Source organism: Felis catus, chromosome D1 (assembly GCF_018350175.1).
Source record: "Felis catus isolate Fca126 chromosome D1, F.catus_Fca126_mat1.0, whole genome shotgun sequence".
In the NCBI taxonomy this organism is placed as follows: domain Eukaryota; kingdom Metazoa; phylum Chordata; class Mammalia; order Carnivora; family Felidae; genus Felis; species Felis catus.
In genome coordinates this window covers 115,315,697-115,335,105 of record NC_058377.1, presented here as the reverse complement: position 1 = coordinate 115,335,105, position 19,409 = coordinate 115,315,697, and the positions used below count along the sequence as shown (strand labels likewise).

The following is a 19,409-nucleotide window of genomic DNA, read 5'->3' as shown; positions in this document are numbered from 1 at the left end:
GGAAAGTGGGGACGGGGTGGTTAGATGCCGGAGCAGAGTGAACATGGCCTGACGCCCTTCCACGAGGGGTGCTGGTGCTCTGTGGGAAGTGGCACTGGGCTCACCTCCAGGGTGAATCCAGGGGCACGTTCTCCATCCTTGGGTTATTCTAGTGGGAGGAATGCCCACACACCCCTCAAGGTCCCCTTTCTACAGCCACTGTTAACACCTGTATTCCCTTAAGGAGACCAAAGAGTTTATTTCATGCCAGAAATGAATAAAGTTTCTTTAATTCAAAATAACATTACTAAGGAGACCAACATACTAAAGGACCCTATTCTATTACTTGGGACCCGGGACCATGCCTTGGGAGTGACTAAGGCCACTCAGCCAGAGACTGGGTCCTTCTAACAGACCGAGATGCCAAGCCCTTCAGATGGAGACCTGGACACATGGCTGATCCAGTCGGGGCTTTCCGTTGGTCTGTTTGAGTTCAAGCTGTCAAAGCTTTTGCAGTCAGCTTCAGCAGACTGAAGAGTCCCAACAGCAGAAAGGTGCCAGTGTGACGGGTGGCCTGTGGTGTGAGCACAACATGACTGGTCGGCACAGAGCTCATGACCTGGGCAGCCTCATTCGTCCTTAGGCCGCAGGTTCCAGTCCAGCCAAAACTGTTTCCTTGGCGGTGGGCAGTGACTCCATGGAACCATTTCTGGTCCCGGGAGTGGTGGGGGGACCAGCCATCACCCTATCTGTCCCGTCCATTGAGCTGGAACACAAAGAAGGGGAATCAGTCCTGCAGATCTCAGGGCCTGGGTTTGAACTATCATAAAACAAAACCTTTTCTGCCTCTGCCTGTGCTGCTGTTGAGCCAAAGTAACATGATGCCAGCAGGGCTGGGCAAAACTGGGTGGCTAAATGGAGGGCTTCATTTAAGTAACCATGTGAAATGTTCTGGAGCTCACGTGCTCAAGATTATGCACTATTTGGCAAAGCAACCCAAACTGGACTGCAGCCCGTCCCTTGACGTTTACTCTTGGATGGCACCTCTTTTTAAATACATAAACCCCTAAGACCAGGACCCACTTTACATAGATTTCTGTAAGACCAGAAAACGCACAGGTCAAATCCCCGGGGCCACGTGACTTAGTGTTGTTCCTGTATGGAAGTGGGACGCCAGAGCCAGGAAGCGGCCAGGCGGGTCTGACCAGGGCATCTACCCTCCTCTCAGCGTGTGAGGTACACGCTTCAGTGCTACCTGCACTCTCTGCTTCCCTCAAACGACCGAGCAGCATAACTGGTATTTCAATTGAGATGACGAGTGACGCCAGCCTACATGTTAGCCATGAGAGCCAAACTCTGGAGTGGAAGGCTAGAAAAAACCGTGGCCATGATGTCCACTGCGTGTGGAAACAAAGCGTGAAGTCTCCTATCCTTAATAAGCCTTATTCTTCTCTCTTGGGTTCAACTTGGTAAGAAACCAGCTGCTTGGGGCTATTGCCAGTGGAGGTGAGGGGAAGGCCTGACCCACGGCCCTGAGCCCTGAGGCAGTCACAGCTGAAGAGTAAGGCTGTCCCCAGACCTCTGCCCCGTCCCCTTTGGGCACTGTCACATGATTGTCTCTGTGAGACAAACGGACTTCAAATGCTTAATGCTGCCTCCTTTAGAAAACAACCTCTCACATCAAGGCTACACATGCTGATTCTTATGGGAAACTGCATTTTCTGAAAGTTCACTTGTTACAGGTCTGAAACCTGGAAGGTACCAAGGGTCTTTGCCTTTCTACCCTCAGCACATTGTCAGGCCAACGGCTCTCACACTGATGATCTCCCAAAAGCCTCCCCGAGGCGGGCTTCATCCCACACCACACAGGCACAGACTTCAGCTCCTCAAACTTCGGCTCAGAGCCACACCGTGGCCTGGAGCTGTTTGGTGCCGCTTTATTTTAGGGACAAAAGGCAATGCTGCTCTGTGATGCGAGGACAACCCCAGTCCACCGGGACCAAGTCACAGCTCTGCCAGTGGAGAGAAGGCATCTAGCATCCCTTCTTCATGTCCACGCGGAGGTGGCCCTGGGCAGCGGCCGGTACGGGATGAACAGCCAGTATTTGCTAGTTCTGTTTTAGCCAGACAGGGTTCCACACCAGGTGGGCCCAGACCCCCAAGCAGTGAGGAAGGCAGCCCTGGAGATGACCCTCTCACAGTCCGTACCTTCTCGGCTTCCTGCCGCATGAGGTCCCGCAACTCTTCTGTCCAGCCTAGAAGCTCCACCAGCCTTTCCACGCTGTGAACCATATCCCCCAGCTGGACCACGTCCCTGCTGCGAGGACGCCAAGCAAAGGGCCCCACCAGGTCCCGGTTGATGAGCAGTCGGGGCACCGAGCTCCGCACGGCCTCAGACAAGCTGGCAAAAGGTTCTACCTGAAAAATTGCCCAAAAGTGAGGAGCACAGTGCCCACCCTCTGAGCCCCTCGGGACACAGACTGACAGTAAGACCTCGGGTACAGGGAAAACTCACCACCTATTTCATTTCTTCCCGTCACACTGTCAGCTTAGTCTCCATGCTCGGGTTCCTCCCTTCCCGAGCCTCCCTCCTGCCCGCGTCCCTCTTTCTGCCTCCCACATGTCTTGGCCTCTGTGGGTCTCTCTGCCCAGGCACATCTGAGCTCCAGCAGCTATGCTCCACCTTACCCTCCTCCCAGCAGCATCTGGTTGGGCCACCCACGCTCCCTGGGAGCAAGGACCTGGCCCCACAGAGGGCTCCTGACATGCCCAGCAGAGAGGGTGCCCCACTTTTCCACAGCCCTCACCATCCAGACCTCCAGAGAGTCCTAACTCGGTGACTTTAGGCTTCTTCATGCTGCTTCCAAGTGAAATTTCCATTAGAAATTAGAAACAGATTATTAAATGGTATTGAGACTGGATCATTATCTGGGACAAAAATGCTCAACTCCTGCCTTCATTGAAAAAATTTCAAATGAGTGAAAGGTTTAAATGTAAACAAAATAGTTCTTAAAGAAAGTTTAGGGTTCATAAGTAAAGGTAGGGAAGGACTTTTCAGGCCTGATAGTGAAGTCAGATCAGACAAAGGAAACTCATGACAGGCCTGACTATGTAATACTGTCACATTATCATCTACACAAAAATACTATGCAGAAAAATAATTTTTTAAACTTTATCATCGTAAACAAACTGCAAAAATATTTACAACATGTGACAAATAGTTTATATTTCTAATTGCTAAACTAATTTATAAACATTTTATTTAATGAATTTATATTGCTAATTTATAGACCAACTAAGAAAATAATTTAATGAAAAATGGACAAGAGATACAAATATGCAATCCAACGAGAACACAGTCATCAATAAACATGAAAAGACGAACTTCACTCTTAATTACAGACATGTTAAATATCCCCTCCCTTTCTCTCTCTCTCACATACACACTTACTTCTTTCTAGCCAATCAGATGGATGAAAACTTAAAGACAGGTAATGTTTGTTGTCAGTGAGGATGTGGGAAAATGGCCCACATCTGTTGGTGGCAATGTAATTAGTGTATCTTTCTGGAAAGCAACTTCTCAATATTTCTTTGCTACAAAAGTACTCACATGAATGTGCAAATGTGTATACATGTGGTTATTCACTACATCATTCTTAATATAAAATCTACTATTTTTGTTGCCCATCAACAATAAATTTTGCCATACATCTGTCATCCCTATCTTAAAACTCTCAGGGCTCAGGGGCACCTGGGTGGCTCAGTCAGTTGAGCATCCAACTCTTAATTTCGGCTCAGGTCACGATCTCACAGTTCATGGGATCGAGCCTCACGTCAGGATCTGCACTGAGCATGGAACCTGTTTGAGTCTCTCTCTCTCTCTCTCTCTCTCTCTCTCTCTCTCTCTCTCTCCCCCCCCCCCCCCCCGCCTCTGCCCCTCTCCCACTTGTGTGCACTCTCTCTCCCTAAAGTAAAAAAAAAAAAAAAAAAAAAAGAAAACCTCTTGGATCTGGGTGTGTTCCAGAATTCAGAATATTTCACATTTTAGAAAACGTCACATGATTTATATACCATATATTATGTCACACCTCAGTGACATCCGGAGGGGTGATCCATAACCAAGTGCATTAATATTTCCTCCACGCGGCATATGAGATAAAGTCTAAGCCACACTGCAGATCGCTCAGGGCTTACAGACAAGCACTCTGCTTTGGGGCTCCCGACTGGAACCTTGTATCGGCATTTGTCAGGGACACTAGGGGTGCTGACAAGCTAGGTCTCTCTGCACTTCTGGTTAAGATCACCACATCTGTGCAGCGCAGAAGCCTGTGAGGACACAGCAAAACACTCACGGTGCTGGTAGAACAGAAGAGATTCTTTAATTCACTCTGCATCTCTACCTAATGTGTAAATTTTTAAAAACGAGCATGTGGTACTTTTAGAATCAAAGAGAAAGGCTATTCTCATTTCACTTAAAAAATACGGGAGGGCTGGTGGCCCCAATGTCCATCGCCAGTAGCCAGCACAGGGCAGCCAGACTCAGCACCACATGCCGCTGGCACCATGGCCCTGGCCCTCTGCCTGTCCCCTAGGCCCAGCCCTCCAACCAGGCCCAGGGTGGGCATCCGGCTGCTCACTGTGCCACCCCAGGTCATACCTCTGCTCCTTCCTGGACTCCAGATGCAGCAATCCACCCGCCCACCGCCCTCTTCCACTCAACAGCCCAAAACAGCCCTCGAATCGGTGTGCCGGAGGCCAAGATCCCCCAACCTGCCCACTAGGCTTCTCAGTCTCAGGAAACCAGCTCCATCCTTGTGGTCACTCAGGTCACAAGCCCGGAGCCCTGCGGGGGTCCACACTCTCCCACCCAGTGTTCCTTTAAACACCTGGGCGCCAATGCCCTCTGCAGCGTTACCTGGCCAACCACCGTCGCCACGTGGACACCACCTGCAGGGCCTCTACTGGCTCTCCCACCACCTCACTGTGCACCATGGCACACTCACGACACAGCACCCACAGGGTCGGGAGGTCAGACCTTTGTCACTGCTGGTCACGGGCAGTTTCCACCGCCAGACACCCTCAGCTGACACCTGCATCTCCCTGGCCTCAGCTCCAAGGTCACCTTCCTGACTCGGCCGTGCAAACCAACCACGTTGATATCACGACCAGCTCACAGCCCTTCCCAGCCTTCCTGTCCCATTTGTTACTTCTCCAGCTGCCGTCATCTAAAACTGTGTCACTTGCTTACACCATCTTACTGTGTCTGTCCAAAGCACTGGAACAGTGGGCACACCACTCTAGGCCTCTGTGGCTGCCCGGGCCCTGAATACGGGCCTTTCTGGCCCTTCTGGCCCTTGCTGCCCACATCCAATTAGGCAGAGCTCATTGCAGGGTCTCATTCTTGCTCTTGATCCCTTTACAAAGTTCCTGAGCCCCAGATCCAGATGCAGAATAGCTTCTGGAATGTGTCCATGAGTCTCTCCCAGGCACCTCAAACACACACGTGCAGAACTGAGCTCGGCACCCTCCCTCTAAATTCCTCCTTACCAACAAATGCCCTGAGGACCCACAGACAGCCAGACCACTCCCTCCCCTGTCCCTGGTGCAGCCAGTCCCTCTCCCTGCCCTCTCTCAGTCACGTGGTCGGACTGTGCCCACAGCCCTGCCTTCTTGAGGACTAGCCCTCCTGGACATCTTGCTTCAATCCCCATCCCACTCATCAACGATCTCTCTCTGACCCAAGAGGCACAAGCTATGTCCCTGGTCCAATCCTTTCAAGTCTATCACTGCTTCTAGCACAAAATTGGCCTCTGTGATGTGGCCTGGGAAGTCTGTCCCTCTCTATCTGTCCACACCCCTCCCTTCTCCCTTCCCTTCACATGCTGTGCCCCACCCACACTGACAGCACCTCCAAAGCTAAGCATCCTCCCTCCTCCCATTCTGCCCAGGCTTCCACTCCCTAGGCCGGGAATACCTCTGCTTCCGCACCAGATGAACCCATTCATCTTCTGAATCTGGGACACCAGGGGGCTCTGAGAGCATCTGGAGCTGGCCCATCAGCCCCACCTCTTCCACCCTATCTTCCTAGCCTCCTCCCCACATACTCAGCCCACCACTGGGCCTGTGGACAAACCTCCAGGGAGGTCCCGAGGATAAGCAGCACATCTGCCATGGGGAAATCAACCACATGTAGCAAGAACCTCTGGGGCAGTGTCTCCCCAAAGAACACGATGTCGGGCTTCACGATGCCAGTGCAGACTGGACAGCGGGGGATCCTGTCCACCATCACTTCATCCTGTGTAACACAAATAGAAAATGAACCAAGGAAGATATCACAACACACTTTAAGAGATGGCTCTTGGAGCGCCTGGGTGGCTCCGTCGGTTGAGCGTCTGACTTCAGCTCAGGTCATGATCTCACAGTCCGTGAGTTCAAGCCCCACGTCAGGCTCTGTGCTGACAGCTCAGAGCCTGGAGCCTGCTTCTGATTCTGTGTCTCCCTCTGTCTCTGCCCCTCCCCTGCTCATGCTCTGTCTCCAAAATAAATAAATTTTAAATAAATAAATAAATAAATAAATAAATAAATAAATAAATAAATAAATAAATAAAAGATGGCTCTTAGGGTGTCTGGGTGGCTCAGTTGGTGAAGCATCTGACTCCTGTTTTCAGCTCAGGTCATGATCTCACAGTTTGTGAGTTTGAGCCCTGCATTGGGCTCTATGCTGACAGCGTGGAGCCTGCTTGGGACTCTCTCTCTCTCTCTCTCTCTCTCTCTCTCTCTCTGCCTGCCTCCCTCCCTCCCTCCCTCCCTCCCTCCCTCTCTCTGCCTCTCCCCCAGTCATGTGTGCTCTCTCAAAATAAATAAATACATTTAAAACAAATAAATAAAAGATGGCTCTTAATAAAGGGAGAAAGAGGGGGGAGCAAGCCAAGAAACAGACTCTTGACTACAGAGAACACACTGATGGTTACCAGAGGGGAGGGGTTTGAGAGATGGGCTAAATAGGGGATGGGAATTAAGGAGGACATTCGTGTTGAGCAACAGGCGATGTATTGAAGTGTTTCATCACTATATTGCACACCTGAAACTAATATAACTCTGTGTGTTACCTAACCTGGATTTAAATAAAAACTTAAAAAAAAAAAAAAAAAGGAATCAAGACTGTGGCACTAGTGAAGGACCAGACCAGAAACCCTAGAAGCAGACTCACATAAGCACAGTCAACCAAATTTCTCCTCTTCAACAAACAGCTGAACATTATGAAAATTAATACCGGGAGACCTTGCTAATGTGGACTCAGGAGGCTGGAAGGAGCCATACCACTCACCATCAATCACACAAAGAAGTGTCAACTGTAGACCCAACAGAAGAACCCTCAACAGGAGAGAACCACCAATGACAGGCCCAACCAGGGAAGAAATGCACCACCTCCCCTACATCTAATCAACCACTCCAGTGACTCAGCGAGCAAGACAACATCAACTCCATGACCTGGTTCTCCAGCCCCTCCAAACTCCCTCCCTCCTCTCCATCAAATAATGTCCCTCTCCTTTGTTGGCTGGACTTGCCTACAGTTTTGTCATAGCTTGCTTGTCCCAAATAGCAATTTTCTACTATTCCTGAATAAACAAACCCATTTCGCTGGTAAAATAACTGGCAGATCTATTTTTAAGGAAAACATTACTAGGTGTCAGAAGTGGGATGCAGGCAGGACGCACACACACACCGCCCCCCCCCCCCCCAACCCCACCCAGCGACTGAGGCTGGTGAGCAAATAGGTGCCAGCACCCTCAGCGCCAGCTGGGCTCACTGTTTCCTAGCCAACCCTGGGGTTTGAATGTGAGTTTTTGCCTGGATTTGTGCTTCATTCTCTGTTTTGAGCTCTCCAGACTTTATTCAGGACCTGCTCTAAGGCTTCATCCTTTCAGAGAGTACTCATGTGGCCTTTGTCTGACTCCTTTCTAGAGCCCAGCCATTCCTACTGGGGCTGTGCTGTTCAGGAATTTTCCTCTTGGCTCTGGAGAAAAGCCTCTGGGAAATGGGATCCCAGTGATCAAAATGCTTTGAGGGTGCCCCTGCCCCCACTCTTCTGGGAGCCCCACTGGTTCCATGATTAAAAACTGTGCTCCCTCCTCACGTGCATTCTTATATGGACTAACTTAACAAAAAACAATTTACAACTTCAATGGCCTTTATGGGGAACTTTCGAGCTCCCCAAAATTCCCTTCCTCACAACTCAATCGGACAGCCATGGGCTCTAAAATTGTCAAAACTGAATTGGATGCTTATTTTCATTGATACCTTGAGGCTTCCAAACAGTTTTTGGATTCAAAGTCTGCCTTTTTGCAAAGTACTATTTGTAAACTAACCGAGGCAGGCAAACAATTGAAAGATGTCCACGTGGCTTCTGAGGCCTTGTCCCCTCCCCATCTTCTTTATCTCCTGACAGGTGGGGCGGCCTTGCGCTCAGGCCCCACCTCTGGCAGTTTCCCTCTCTTCTCTCCTCACTGTCCCCAACCCCCCTCTACCTATCTCTCATTCTAACCCTTTTGCTGAGCTTCCTTTTCCCTCCAAACTTCTCCTCACCCCTCCTCTCCCAAGCCTATTAATACCTACCCCTCTACAGTAAACTCTGCTGGGGGTCCCGAAGAACACTACATTGCTTACGTTGCCTGGATTAAGGCTGAGTTTTGAGCCATAGTGAAAGAGTTTCCTAAAGTGACTGAGACCCCATAAATTTGCTGAAGAATTTAACATAGTTATTCAAATTTGCTAATCTGAGTGCTCAGATTTATATCAATGGGTCCACATGCGTGTTGGTGAGGGTCGGGCCAAACACTGGATGAAAGCATCCTAATAGGAACATCCTGGAAGGGATTTAAAGAAACAGATGCCTAAGTTTTGGCAAGATGCTAGAATACTTGCAAGAAATCACCACTGAGTATTGGGGAAGGTCATCAAAAGACGAAACTGCCAGTTGACCTGTGGCCTGGACCCAGCACCTGGGAGCTCCTCACTCCCCCCTCCCCCGTCCTTGGAACGCGGGTTCCACTTGCCTTCCCCGTCCCAGAGACTGTTCGAGGACACAGCCTGGAGGTGGTGATGTGCACAGTAGACGTGACCGAGCCCAGTTAAGGCCTCATTATAAACCTGTCAGATGTGGAGGTGGGTGCAGGGATCTGGTTGTCTTGCTGCTGCCCAGGAGGAGCCTCGCACATAAGTTCTCTTACTTACTAAACTGCCACCTACAAACCTAGAGTGGCCACCTCTTTGGTCTCTCCCTGTCCTCCACAGATAAAGAATATCCTCCTCTGATAAAGGACTGCTATACAAAATACACAAAAAATTCTTAAAACTCAACAATAAGAAAATCAGCAACCTAATTAAAACATGGGCCAAAGAACTAAATACACAGCTTGCCAAAGACGATATACAGGTAGCAAGTGAGCATTTGAAAAAATATCCCATGGGGCGCCTACGTGACTCAGTCGACTGAGCATCAGACTCTTGATTTCGGCTCAGGTCATGATCCCAGGGTCGTGGGATCAAGCCCCACATCAAGCTCCACACTGCTGAGCACGGAGTCTGCTTAATATTCGCTCTGCCCCTCTCCTCACTTCATGCTCTCTCTCCAAAACAAAAACAATTTTTTTTTAAAGAAGAAATTCCATTACTTACGTCATCATGGAATTGCATAAGACGATACCATCGCACACCTATCGCAACAGCTAAACTCTAGAACTCTGACGACACCAGATGCTGCTCTCACATTGCTGGTGGAAATGCAAAATGGTACAGCCACACTGGAAGGCACTAAGCTAACATGCTCTTACAATACAATCCAGCAATCAGATTCCTTGGTATTTACCCACATGAGTTGAAAAACTTATATCCACACAAAAACCTGCACACAGATGTTTATAGCAGCTTTATTAATAAATGCCAAAACCTAGGAGCAACCAAAGTGCCCTTCAGTACATAAATGGATAAACTGTGGTCCATCTAGACAAGGGAATATTATTCAGCACTAAAAAGAAATGAGCTATGAAGCCATGAAAAGACAAGGAGGAAATGTAAATGCATCTTAGTAAGTGCAGGAAGTCAGTCTGAAAAGGCTGCTCACTGTATGATTCCAACTCTGACATTCTGGAAAAGGCAAAACCACGGAGACAATAAACGGATCAGTGGTTGCCAGGGATTGTGCTGGGAAGCGTTGACTGAGTAGTGGGTAAAGGGTTTTCCTTTAGGGTGATGAAAATGTTCTGGAATCAGAGGTGGTGTTTGCACGACACTGTGAATATATTAAATGCCAATGAATTACATACTTTAAAATGTTTAATTTTACGGGGGCGCCTGGGTGGCTCAGTTGGTTAAACATCCAACTTCAGCTCAGGTCATGATCTCACAGTTTGTGAGTTCGAGCCCCACATCAGGTTCTGTGCACACAACTCAGAGCCTGGAGCCTGCTTTGGATTCTGTGTCTCCCTCTCCCTCTGCCCCTCCCCTGTTCTTGCTCTCTCTCTCTCTCTTAAAAAGAAATAAACTTAAAAAAAAAAAAACAGGTTTAAAAATGTTTAATTTTACGGTTATGTGAATTTCACATCATTGAAAAGTAAAAGACAAGGCCCTATACCTCATCAATATTTCAGACCTTCATCTTTATTTAAAATTTTCCAGCTTGTCCTATTGCACTTTGAGAAACCCATCCTACAGAAATATTGCCAGAAGTACACAAGGGTATAAGCATCAGTGTCACTGATGCATTATTTTTAATAGTAAAAATCACAAACATCAAAAAATGTCCCACAGTAGGTGAATGGCTAAATGTATTACTCTAGTTACTAAAAACAGTAAGCGGAGCTGTGGTTATTGACACGATAAATCCATGAAATTTTGTTCTGTAACAGAGCAGGTTGTAGATTAAGGTTAATAATCCTATAGCTAAAAAAAAAAAAAAAAAAAAAAAAAAAATTTGTCACTGTGTGTTGTAGGTACATAGATATGGTCATGTATGTTTATATATACCTTTTTTTTATTTTTTTAAAGCTTATTTATTTATTTTGTGAGAGAGAAAGAGGGAGAGAGAGGAGTGGGGGAGGGGCAGAGAGAAAGGGAGAGAGAGAATCCCAAGGAGGCTCCACACGGAGCCTGACAAGGGGCTTGAACTCATGAACCATGAGATCATGGCCTAAGCCCAAATCAAGAGTCAGTCTCTTAATCGACTGAGCCACCCAGGTGCCACGCCCCTCCCCTTTTTTTAAAAGGCTTGTCACATTACATACCAAACTGTTAAAGTGGGCTATAGGAATCGGCTGAAGGGAAATACATTTTCCCCATTTCCCTACATATGCCTTATCTCCCCACATATCTCCTAATTTTTGACAGGCATATATTACTTTTCCAATTTAAAAATAAAGAAAAACATTTCACACCATTACTGTTCTGTTGTTCTTCTAATACAATGCTTATAAAACGTCACTTCTCCAGATCACTCCCACCGCAGAGTGCAGAAGGGAGAGAACTGTGAGCATGACAACTCACCCAAACGTCCTTCCCTGGGAAGGGCCTTCGGCAGACAGTGCACGTGGCAGAGGCAAAGGATCCGTGAGCTTCAACCAGCTTGGAGGCAGGGATGCCAGCCGCTGAAATTCAAGCCAAAGCAAAGTGCTGCTGGCTCTGGGGTGGGTGCACAGGCCCCCAAGCATGGCTCCGAGCCTGGCAGGTCCCCAGAGGCAGTCACAGCCCTCGTGCAAGCCTGGTGTCCCTGCCTCCACCACCTCCAGATGACGCCCCACTGACCAGAATGAGCACCGATGGAGCCAAACCAAGGTTAAAATGAGGCCTGTCAACAAGCTTGATGTAAGTTCAGATAAAATTATATTTAATAACTAGGAAAACATTTTCTATTCTACAGATACCCAGTAAAAGTGAAAAAACAGTACAAAGACAGTTTCCAAAAAACTATAGAAAAACGGAGGTAACTTATCATGACAGTTGTCTGTTCCCACTGTCAGCTTCTGGGCTGTGGGTGGACAGACAGTCCCAGCTGCAAGTGGCTTCCGCTATCCCCGCCATGGTCATAAATCTCCATACGCTACAGCCCACAAGCCAGAGCTCGCGCCTTCGCACGGGCCTGCCTGCGGCAACTCCAGAAGAGGTCGCCCCCACAGGGGTTCCACTGCTGCCTGTGGGGCTGCAAGCTGCAGAATCCTTCTGGCAAGGAATTATTTTCCTGGAGTTGAGCAGACTACTTTCCTCAAATCACCAGATGTCTGCAGCCTGGCTGAGCGGATGCTGGCTTACTAAGAGTCAGCACTCGTTGGAATCTGCCCATAAGAGAAGGCTCAGCCATGCTTCTCTAAGATGCGGTCAGCAGCCAGCACGATCTGTGAATCACTGGTTGTGGCCGCCCTCGGGACACTCAGGAAATCATTACACACAGAGTTTGGTAATTCTAAGGCATTAATAGTGATTTCCTTGATATCGTAGTTATGATTTTTAAATCTTCATTTTCAAGAGTTACCCACTGAAGTACTTACAGATTGTTTACAGATTAAGTTTATGATGTGAGGGATCTGCTCAAAATAACGGGGTGAGAGAAAAGGTGGGGGAAAGAAGACACAGATGAAGTGAGGACTGGCTGTGAGGAGGACGTGAGGGCTCGTTACGTTCTCCCTACTTTTCTGTGCTCAAAACATCTCACAATAAATTTCTTGAAAAATAAATCATCACTGGAGCTCCTGGGTGGCTCAGTCGGTTGAGCGTCCGACTTCGGCTCAGGTCACGATCTCGGGGCTCATGAGTTTGAGCCCCGCGTCGGGCTCTGTGCTGCCAGCTCGGAGCCTGGAGCCCACTTCGGATTCTGTGTCTCCCGCTCTCTCTGCCCCTCCCCCACTCACGCTCTGTCTCTGTCTCAAAAATAAATAAACATTGACAAAAATTTTTTAATTAAAAAAAAAAGAAATCGTCATATCAGATTAGCAAACTAAAGCTCTCAATTGTCACCTTTAGCTCTGTCCAAAACTCATAGCCCAACAAGTATGCCAAGACATCAGGTCCACCAACGACGTCCCGACAGCGGCCCTTAAACACACAGTGGACATTTCTGTCAGGGATGAAGGCAAAACAAGCCGGCTTGAAACGAGTCACAGGGGAGGGGAGAAGCGGTCCCTGCAGAAGAAGGGGCGTGGACAGGTGGAGAGCTCACCTCTCTCGAGCCCATCGATGTTCTGTGTGTAGAGCCGCAGAAGCAGCCCCTTGTCGTGGAGCAGGCGGAGGAAATAGTGTATGACATTGGGCCTGTAGCTCCCGGGGTGCAGCTCCTTGGCCAGAGCGAAAAAGGGCTTGGGGTTGTGATGGAAGAAAGTGAGCTCGAAAATGGCCTCAGGGTATGGGAGGTCGTACCGCTGCAGGTTGCTGTACAGGCCGCTCCTTGGAGACCTGCAAGGAGGGGCGAGACGCCCTGAGCCCCGTGAGGCGGGCCGTGCAGCGGACCAGGGTGGTGAGGGAGGATCTAGCTAGGCACTGCAGGGCACCTGAAGTCCGGAATGCCGCTGGGCGTGCTGACGCCGGCCCCCACCATGACCACTGCCTTCCGGCAGGCTCCGGCTCGAATCAGCTCAGCTAGGTCCTGGAGAAAAAGCTTCTCCTTGCCGTTGCCTCCGCCTCCAAAGATGCTTGAGGCACTAGCAGAAGAAGATACAGGTCTTCTTCCACCTGTAATGCTGACAGAAAAGGAGAGTGGCCAGGTGACTGTGACAGTCAAGCTCATGCTAGCCCTGCCATGACCCCCACCATGGAGAATGACCATACACTTCCCTCCTGTCCCCCCAGATGGTCACTTCCTCATCATCGATGGCTACTGGGCTGAAAGAGAAAGAAGTCTCAACTTAAAAATCAAAACTTCTTTGGGAGCAAAAAAAATCAGGTCAGACCTGTGCAAACAAGGAATGCGTCACGTCTTAACTCCTGTTACCCAATGCCAGTGCGAAAAGAAGAGGGTTGCTCACCAGAGGTGTGGGGGCTCTGTGGGGGGCTCCGGACATGCTCTCTGCAGAGCCATACACTGTAGCACACCCGAGATGTGACAAACAGGCAGTGACCTTTAAAGAAGGCTAAATGTCCCAGGCTTTACACCGAATCTTATCAGGAGGAAAAGCGGTTCTAGAGACCATTCCAGAAAGAAACATGCCCTGGCAGCTAGGGATGCACACCGCCACAGAGACTTGATCTTCAACGTCTGCAGCTGTTCAGGAACCTGCTCATATTATGCAGCTGCCAAAGGAACCCCACAACCAAGGTAAGGGGGTGGGCACACTCAGCCCAGGCTCTCTCTGCAAAGCACCGGAAGACTTCTCAAGTCACCCGCAGAAGCCAGGAGCCAAAACACTCACAGGGCCAAGTCTCAGGAATAGGAGATGGTCTGCCATAGGAAAAAAGAGCCAGACACAATAAACAAATCACAGGCTCCAGCGAGGCCTCAGGACTTGGACGCTCAGAAAGCAACAGGAAGGAAAAAAAAAGCAATACAACTAACACAAAGCCGGTAGCACGGTCTGAACACATCCCACTGAGGCGAGGCTGCAGCTGTGGGAAATATGGGGCACCAGAGCCGCACCTCACATGGGCCTGGTGAGGCCTCCTGGGTTTACTGATCTGCCGCTCAGGCCCCTGCTTGGCGTCTAACAGAGCTGCATGACTCCTACATCTCCTGGCAACTCACCCAGAGTTCAGGGCTGCCAGCCCCACTGCACAGGACGCCTTTCTCACACCCCAAAGGCTGGCGGCCACCGCGTCTGTTCTTCCAGGGGAAGGCCCTTGATGACCCTTCCCCGGGACATCTCTGACTTCCGTATAGAGACTCCTCCACCCTGATGGGAAAAGAGATTCAACAGATGGAACCGACAACCCTCCCCAAACGAGTGATGAGTCTAAAGTGAATACAGACATAAAAACAGGAAACTGAGAGTGTTTCTTTTACTCTTTTGTGATACAGGCAAGAAATAAGCACCCTAAAAGCACATCTCAGATACACATCAGGACAATGCAGAGTGTATCTTCTAGGAGTGTGGCCCTAACTTACTCTCCTGCGTGTTGTCTTTGTGTTCTTTTGCCCCTTACGAAACCAATTCAGGTCTCCCCTGAAGCTCTGTTCCCCACCCTAGCACAGCATACCCACCCCAGTGACACTTTCAGCCCCCACTATGCCCTCTTATATACCACCCGCCCCCCCCGTTTCAGCCAAACAACCGACTCCCTAGCTCTTGTATATGCCCTAAAATCAGCTCCTGCCTGAATGACCTTTCTCCACCTCAGCATGTCCAAATCTCCCACAGCAAGGCCAGGACCAAATGTCAGGCTCCTTCATGAAGCCACTGCTGGACCCCAGTGAGCAATCACTTTGCCCTCGTCGGGCTCCTGCTCCTTTTAGGGAGACTGACACCCCTTCCTCTCCTGCAGTGACCCTGTGCTGCCTTGCACACTCCACTCTGGGGTCAGGGGTTTGTTTGCTGCTCACGGTCCACTTGCCTCTGTGTCGTTGCCTCTCCCAGCATACAAAGCATCATCTTGGTTTTCAAAAGAACACATTTCTAAAAGGTAAGTAAAGGGAACGAGGAACATGACAAAGGAAAGCGTGCAGAGCTGAGGGCACCCAAAGGAGAATCAGAGCCCTGGCTCTGATGTCCCATCATCACTCAAACACCCTGAGCCTCAGAGGCTCAAGTCAAGAGCAGGAAATGATTCTTTACAATCTTGCTTATTAAGAAGATCTATAGCAGATCTTTCCCGGCAGAAAGTACAGAAAATACAGTAGAGAACACAGTGCTTCCCCTCCTCCCCACACTCCTGCAGAGATGCCCACAGACCCTAAAGGACGGTCTGGTGCATCAGAGACTTGCATGAAAGCACCTGTCAAGCAGTTCTTCTGAGTGCAAGTTGAGGAGGTTTCCAAAGGAAATTTTCTAAAGAAAACTGGCCAGATGGTCAGGAGGAAAAGAAAATCATCTGGCTCAAGCTCTACCTATTAAACACCCCACTTTACACAGCATCTAAAACAATTCTTCCCCTACAGTCTTCCTTCAAAAAATTTACTACATTCCTCCCAAATGCAACTTATTATAAGAAATACGAAAGGAATTTAAAAAGTTGTAATATGGGGCGCCTGGGTGGCTCAGTCGGTTGGGCATCTGACTTTGGCTCAGGTCATGATCTCGCTGGGTTTGTAGCTTCGAGACCCACGTCGGGCTCTGTGCTAACAGCTCAGAGCCTGGAGCCTCCTTCAGGTTCTGTGTCTCCTCCTCTCTCTGCCCCTCCCATGCTCGTGCTCTGTCTCTCTCTGTCTCTCAATAATAAATAAACGTTAAAAAAATTTTTTTAAAGTTGTAACATTGTGATTTATAATAAATATGTTTTTTGGTCTTCATCCCCAAACTCTTGGAGTCTCTAAGAGAAAAGGGAACATCTTTTGTTACAACAGTTGGTCTCCCATCCTCAGTTCCTGAAGTCCCTTCGGAGCCATGAGGGTGAAGTGGGTGTCTTGTTCCGCATAAACAGCCCCTTTACACCACAACTGGGTTTGTGTCCATGAGGAGACTTTTGGAAGAGCCCTAAGGATGGGGGCTGGGTGCCAGGAGGAGCCAACTATGATTAGAGGGTTTGGAGCCTCCGTAAAAACGCAAAAGGAGGGGGTCCTGAGGGCTTCCAGGTTGGTGACTCACGCGCAGAAGGGTCCAGGGACCCTTGCACACCTCACCCTATGTATCTCTACATCTGGCCGTTCATTCATATCCTTTAATATTCTTTGTAATAGACTTGCAATCTAGTAAGTCAACTTGTCTTCCAAGTTCTGTGAGCTGCTCTAGCAAATTAACAGAACCAGAGGAGGGGGTCATGGAAACCAATTAATAGCTGGTGAGTCAGAAGCACAGGAGACAACCTGGATTGGCGTCTGAACTGGGGGCGGGCTGTGGGACCGAGTCCTTCACCTGTGGTGCTTTCTTCAGGCAGGTAGAGTCAGAACTGAGTTACTTTGGTGGAACACCTGGCCAGTACAATAAAGGTTTCTTGGATAAACGAAAAACCCCTGGGTATCTATTAAACTCCTCACCAACATTTAGTAGCTGTGTAAGGTTGCATCAAGTAGATGTACCATTACTTAAGTATTAATTCATTATTGGGCATTTAAGTTAGTTTCTTAACACCTGTGGGCCTTTAAGACATTCCCATATGTATATTCAATTTCTAGGCAATGATGTAAAGGAAACCTGACTGACACGCGGTGGAGACCAACAGGAGGAGCTCTCACACGCACCCCTCACTTCCCCCCTCCCCACCCCCTCACTTCCCCCCCACCCCACCCCCTCACTCCCCGCAGCCCTTTGCATTCCCAATGGGGAAAAAAAAAACTGGGCTTCACAGCCCCTGGTGAGGAAGGAGGGTTTTTCTCCCCTCCCTCTCCCCCAACAACCCAGCCAATGAGGGACCATCACAGCCCAGCCAATGAGAAGCACTACATTCCAGCTCCCAGTTTATTTCGGAGGACTTTTTGCTTGTAACAGACTTCCCAAGCCCCATCCCCCTTCCTCTGTAAAACACCATTTCTCTCCTCTGTGCCTAGGACTTGCCTATGGTTTTGCCACAGCTTTCTAGTCTTCATTTGGAGTTCTCTGCTATTCCTGAATAAATCCATTTTGCTGGCAATAACTAACATTTTATTTTTAAGGTTAACAGCAAAGATCCCAAAATGTACAATTACTGCATAGGGAACAATAAAAATGTATATATCTTTAGACCCAGGATTTCCACTACTAGGAGTTTATCCAAAAAGTGAGTACAAACAATGAACCTCGGCATTATTCCTAATAACTGAATATTACAAACTACTTAAATAAGAAAATTATTAAATACATTATGAAGCATCAATAGAATGGAATTCTACAGATCCCACCCCCAACCCAGCGCAGGGCGGTGCATCCTCAGTTTCCCCAGCAGGGACAGGCAGTGGGAGGAATCTGAATGGTCACCAAGAAGCGGAGGCTAGATCTTGACCTCCCTCTGTGGGGACAGGAGCAACAGTTCCCTCCTCCTTGACCCTAAGCCCTTTCTTGTAAGGCGCGACAGGGCCTGGGGAGCTCTTCGTTGGGGCAGATCTGGTGGTTCCAATAAAAAGTCATACAAAAAAACAGAAACAAAAACAAATAAAAAAAAGGAATTCTACAGATCAGTATAAAAGACTGAGAAAGCGTTTATGTGTGAGATGAAAGTAACTCCCAAGACATATTGCTAAATATAAAAGGCAAGGTACAAAGTGTCAACTATGAACATACAAGTGTTGCTTATACACATCAAAACTACCCAGGAGAAGGGGCGCCTGGGTGGTTCAGTTGGTTAAGCATCTGACTTTGGCAAAGGTCATGGTCTTGCCATTGGTGAGTTCGAGCCCGGCATCAGGCTCTGTGCTGACAGCTCCGAACCTGGCGCCTGCTTCGGATTCTGTGTCTCTATCTCTGCCCCTCCCCTAATCGCAAGCGCTCGCGCTCGCTCGCGCGCGCTCTCTCTCTCTCTCTCTCTCTCTCTCTCTCTCTCTCTCTCAAAAATAAATAAACATTAAAAAAGAATTTTTTTAATCCCGTGAGAAGAAACAAGAAACATGCCACGGCGGCCTCTGGAATATCCACTGAGCTGCGTGAACAGGAACTTGACATTTCAGGTTCTGCAGTGCCCCGCCGCGCACGCAGGGAAAGCACGACGCCCGCGCTCGCCGGGCACTGAACCGCAGCCACTCGCCTGCGCGGAGTGCTCGTCCCCACCCTGGGCCCTGCCCGCCGCGCCCCACCCCAGAGGCTGCCGGCCCGCGCCCACCGACCGACGCCCACTCACCTGCCGGGCCCCAGAGCCTGAGGGCGCAAAGAGCAGGCCGAACCCACCGTGCCATGTCCCAGCTGCTCCGCCGCCCGCTCGCGACCTTGTCCCCGAGGGCCACGTGTCCGCCTCCGCCGCGCGCCCCTCCCCGCGAGCCCAGGTTGGGATGGACGCCAGGTGGGGGCGGCTTCCTAGCCTGCTGAGCTCCCGCCTCTGGCCCTGGACACCAAACCAGGAGCCTGCATTTCTCTAACCTGCTGTCCCGCCGTTTTCAATCAGGAGAGTGATGGTAACACTTGGCGAGCGCTTACTACCTCCAGGAGTTACATTTACACTTAGTCCAGGAAGTTACTGTTATTATGGTCCCCGTTTGAGACGAGAAACTGCTGGTCACAAAGGCCGAGGCCACAAAGCCTGTCGATGGCCCTCCATCACAGGGCCACCAGGCCCTCGTACTCAAGGGCCACACAGCCAGCTGCGCGGGAAATCCGGCACAAACCCTGCAGAGAATTTCTTCCAAAGCAAGGGCGCGGTTACCCTGACAACCAGCGGGCGCCGCAGGCCGCGGG

The 19,409-nt window shown here is 49.4% G+C and overlaps 1 protein-coding gene across 7 annotated transcripts; it reads right to left on the bottom strand.

Annotated features, from left to right (window-relative positions):
- Positions 1 to 213: 213 nt before the first annotated feature.
- Positions 214 to 19,382, bottom strand: SIRT3 (sirtuin 3). 7 transcript variants are annotated; one of them, NM_001290245.1, is given in 8 exon segments: positions 244 to 745; positions 2,188 to 2,397; positions 6,113 to 6,274; positions 11,521 to 11,621; positions 13,187 to 13,419; positions 13,515 to 13,703; positions 14,702 to 14,849; positions 18,859 to 18,967. In NM_001290245.1, coding segments are annotated over 8 exon segments (1,119 nt in total). In that variant the 5' UTR covers positions 18,914 to 18,967; the 3' UTR covers positions 244 to 724.
- Positions 19,383 to 19,409: the final 27 nt, after the last annotated feature.